The following is a 4,221-nucleotide window of genomic DNA, read 5'->3' as shown; positions in this document are numbered from 1 at the left end:
CAAAGTAAAAGGAGATTCCAAAGGAAAATGCCAGCAATGATTTATTTCTAAAGCTCACTGGGGATTCAGGTGGAATTCTAATGGAGTGTTCAGCACACACCATGTCCTTGTGCCTGCAAAAACACGCTCTTTCTGCAAGGTAAGGCTGTCAAAGTGTGGGTACCTGAGGGCTTGGGGGATTATACAGATAAGAACAGTCTCTATTAGAGGAAATAATTCCTCTTACTGCTCCAACTTGGAAGAGCTTTGGGGGCCTTTGAAACATTTTCTAATATAAGAATCCATAGAGGAAAAAATCCACGGTGTAGGCCAACAGAAAGAAGAATCATGTTCGGTGCCCTGGTCACCTCCTGGTATTAAACCCAACTTATGAGGGGTCTCAGGAGGTCACAAACACTCCTGTTCCTTCTGCAGAAACCGAGCACAAAGCCCCCCAGCACATTAAGCTTCACCCCCAAACGTTGTTTGCAGCACAGGATGCCTGTTACCCTGAGGATGTGTCACAGCCCAGTGCCAGTGCAGCTCTCGGGTCTGGCAGCAACGAACCAGCACCGACTGCTCTGGGTTGGAAGGGACCTTAAAGGCCACCCAGTTCCAGCCCCCTACCACGGGCAGGGACCATTTCCACTAGACCAAGTTGCTCCAAGCCCCACCCAGCCCAAGATAAGTCACCTACCTGGCCCCTCCACCCCCAAGCACCAGCGCGATGGCGTTCCCGGTCAGGACACGGGCCAGGCGGGAGAAGTCGGAGTGACGGTCCGGTGGCTTCTGGAACACCCGCTCATACATCTCTATCTGCAGAGGAGAGGCAGAGGACAGTCAGCCAACAACATCCTGGTAAAAGGTGCTGCAAAGATGAGGGGACTGGAGCACCTCTCCTGTGAGGGAAAGCTGGGGGAGTTGGGGCTGTTCAGCCTCGGGAAGAGAAGACTGAGGAGGGACCTCATCCATGTCCGTCAGTGCCGGCAGGGAGGGGGCAGAGGATGGAGCAGGCTCTGCTGGGGGGGCCCAGCAATGGCACAGGAGGAACAGGAAGAACTGATGCCCAGGAAGTTCCACCTGGACACGAGGAAGAACTTCTTCACTGTGCAGTGACTGAACAGAGACCTGAGAGGGTGTGGAGTCTCCTCACTGGGGATATTCCAGAACCATCTGGGCACAATCCTGAGTGATTGCTTGAGCAGGGAGGTGGCACTGGATGACCCAGTGTGGTCCCTTCCAGCCTGAACCTGTATGTGATTCTGTTCCAAGTGGGTATCTGTTCTTCAAGGGAACAGAGGGTCAATAAACTACCCAAACAGTTCTCGTGATCAGATGCATCTCTTAAAAATCTTCCACAGCTGCTGGGAGTTATTTCCTTTGGAGCTGCTTCTTTCTTGACAAAGATTTGAAGCTCCTGGGAAGCACCCCAGGCTACCTCTGCCTTATTCTTGGCATGGCTTTGGCAAGCACAGGGATCCTCCCAACAGAAAGCACCCTGTGCCACATACAGACCTTTCAATGTGACTCTGAGATAGCATTTACTGTCTTCAGGATATCAAAAAGCCAAGTATGCATCCATAAAGAAACCATGGGCCCCTTAACCCTGTTTCCTATATTAAACTGAGGCCAAACAGATCTAAAGACAACACTGGCTGTGTAAGAGCCCGTTGCACATCAGGACATCCTGGAGCATCATTATCCCAGATCCCTTTTGATACGTGGATTGCAGGTGAAGTGAGGGACAGCAAGGGACCAGCCACCAAATCAGGAATCTCTTACCAGCTTGGGCAGACTCCTTTTGGAGAAGACTCTGCGTGGGCAGTGGAGGTGGAGGTGAGCAGAACACCAGCTCCGCATGTTGAGCCATTCCACAGTTCGGGAAGGGAGGGGCCCATCCTCCTTATGGAGCAGGATGAGCTGCTTCTGGGCTCTCACTGCAGTGTTCTCCAGCATCCTCTCCAACTACAGCAGGTTATGGACACAGAGGAATGGGGGGTCAGGTACTGACTGCTCCAGTATCAGGGTAACAGGTATGAGACACAAACCCCCCCATTCTCACCTGAACCCACAGACAGCTCTGCACACCAAGAACCCCCAAACATGATGGATTCAGACAACTGATTGGTCTGATTTTAGACTTCTGGCACTCCAAGATTCAAACCTAAATGCTTTGGACCCAAAGCAGGCCATGAAATGCACGTGCAGACACACACTCCTCGTGCAACGTGAGACGCTTCCCAAGCCATACCCAAGCCTACAAATGTTCAGCGTGTTTCCCTCTTTCCCTTCCCAACTTTTTTTCCTCCTTGTATGTCTGATTTTGATTTTTTTGTTGTTTTAGGCAACTGCTGGCAGCTGCTGTGCCTGTGCTTCCTGCCTCCCACACCCAGGCACAAAGAACCAGCACGGAGGGATGCACATGAAGGCTTCACGTGGGACCTGTCCAGGCTCTGTGGAGTCAGACTCAGCACTTCACAGTCCTAAAAAAAACCCCCACTTGTGATTTTTAAATTTCTCGCAGAATTTATGTGCCTGGTCAAACTTGGGTAATAAAACATAAAAATAATAAAAATAGATAGTAAAGGAAAAAAAATTACAGCTTAAAAGCTGTAATAAAATATATTAAATTATTCACACACTGCAATTTAGATCTACTTTTTCCTGAGCACACACCATGAATTTCATCCAGGCAGAAAAGAATTTCTCTCTCTCTCTCTGCGTGGAGACCCCGCAAAGAAATTCTGGGCAGAAACTCAAAGCTTCAAATCAATTTACTTTTGATTTACCATTGGCCAAAATGACTCTTCAGAGGAAAAGAACTTTGCTGGAAACACTCCTCCATAAAACTTGACCTTTAAGGGGCTTCTCAGGCAAGTCTTTTCCCATTCCTAGCACACATTTCCCAGGAATATTCCATTATTTACTCTCTGCTGGGCATTAAAACCCGGGCAAACCCACGAGTGTGGGGCAGCACTCTTTGAGCTGGGCTGCCAGGGGTGCAGAGAGGGGTGTTGCCCACCTCTCCCACGGTGGGCTCCTGGTCCCCCAGCCCCACGATGAGGATGCAGTCGGCCTGGCGGATGCAGCGCTGGGTCCAGGGGGTCAGGGAGCTGTCAGCCTGGTACAGCACGATGCGGTGGATGTCCTCCTGCTGGCCCAGCCAGCTGGTCAGCCTGTACTCATGGAGACTGGGACAGAGCAGGACAACACAAATGGGGTTAGCTCACCACTCCTGAGAGGAAAGAGAGGAATCTTACATGTCTTACCAACCCTGCCAGAGCTCCAGGAGGGTTTGGATGATCCTCTGGGGCACAGGGGGTGACCCTTGGGGATGGGCCTGTGCAGGGCTGAGGGTTGGACTCGATGATCCTTGTGGGTCCCTTCCAGCTCAGCCTATGCTGGGATTCTGTGAAAATCTGAAGGGCAGAGACCTGCCCTCTTGCTCAGCCAGTCTAAGGATCTTATCTGCTCCCATCTCCAGGCTCCTGCTGGCTCTGTTTCTGCAGTATTTATACCATTACACACATACACCAAGGCAGGAGGATGCAGTGATGCCTCACTTCACTAAAGCTTCCATGGCATCCCTAAGAATGAGCACACAGTGACCACTTGGAGCAATTCAGCTTTTCCAATTTCACAAGTGATAAAGTGACAATGGAAAAAAAACCCACACATGTTTGAACCAAATACTTTTCAAACATTGTTCATAGAATCAGAGAATATCCTGAACTGGAAGGGACCCACAAGAATCATCCAGTCCAGCTCCTGGCCCTGCACAGACACCCCAACAATCCCACCCTGTCCCTCAGAGCGTTGTCCAAACCCTCCTGCAGCTCTGGCAGCCTTGGGGCTGTGCCCACTGCCCTGGGGAGCCTGTTCAGTGCCAACCACCCTCTGGGGGAAGAACCTTGCCCTGAGATCCACCCTGAGCCTGCCCTGACACAGCTTCATGGCATTAACTGTCTCCAACACTTGGATGAGAAAGCCCAAAGCATGTCAGAACACAGGGTTTTATTACCAAACTCTCTATATTTGAGACCAATAGAGAGTCTTTCTGCACTTTCCCCCAGTAACAACGAGGGCAGGTACCTGTCGAGCGCAGCAGAACCCAGTCTCTGTTTGATGTTGTCACTGGTGAGCAGCAGGGCAGGACCTGGAGGGACAAGAGAGTTTCATCTGTGAACATTTGTCATTGAGATCCTGATGAACTGTGTGGAGAAAACTGCCCAGAGAAGCTGT

General features: G+C 50.7%; 1 protein-coding gene across 1 annotated transcript in view; it reads right to left on the bottom strand.

The window, feature by feature from the left end:
- LOC114069735 (patatin-like phospholipase domain-containing protein 7) overlaps window positions 1-4,221 on the bottom strand; it is a 71,116-nt gene that overhangs the window by 54,818 nt on the left and 12,077 nt on the right. The window contains exons 3-6 of the mRNA XM_027906738.1: window positions 4,072-4,135; window positions 3,002-3,170; window positions 1,762-1,944; window positions 677-795 (exon numbers count right to left, since the gene is read on the bottom strand). Of these exons, the coding sequence (XP_027762539.1) occupies window positions 677-795; window positions 1,762-1,944; window positions 3,002-3,170; window positions 4,072-4,135 (535 nt within the window). The remainder of the gene's footprint in view (window positions 1-676; window positions 796-1,761; window positions 1,945-3,001; window positions 3,171-4,071; window positions 4,136-4,221) is intronic.

The sequence above is a fragment of the Empidonax traillii genome, unplaced genomic scaffold (genome assembly GCF_003031625.1).
Source record: "Empidonax traillii isolate 1590-97213 ecotype Southwest subspecies unplaced genomic scaffold, ASM303162v1 scaffold1350:size273897, whole genome shotgun sequence".
Taxonomy (NCBI): domain Eukaryota; kingdom Metazoa; phylum Chordata; class Aves; order Passeriformes; family Tyrannidae; genus Empidonax; species Empidonax traillii.
Note: the sequence above shows the minus strand (reverse complement) of the source record. Positions and strands in the feature narration are given on the sequence as shown.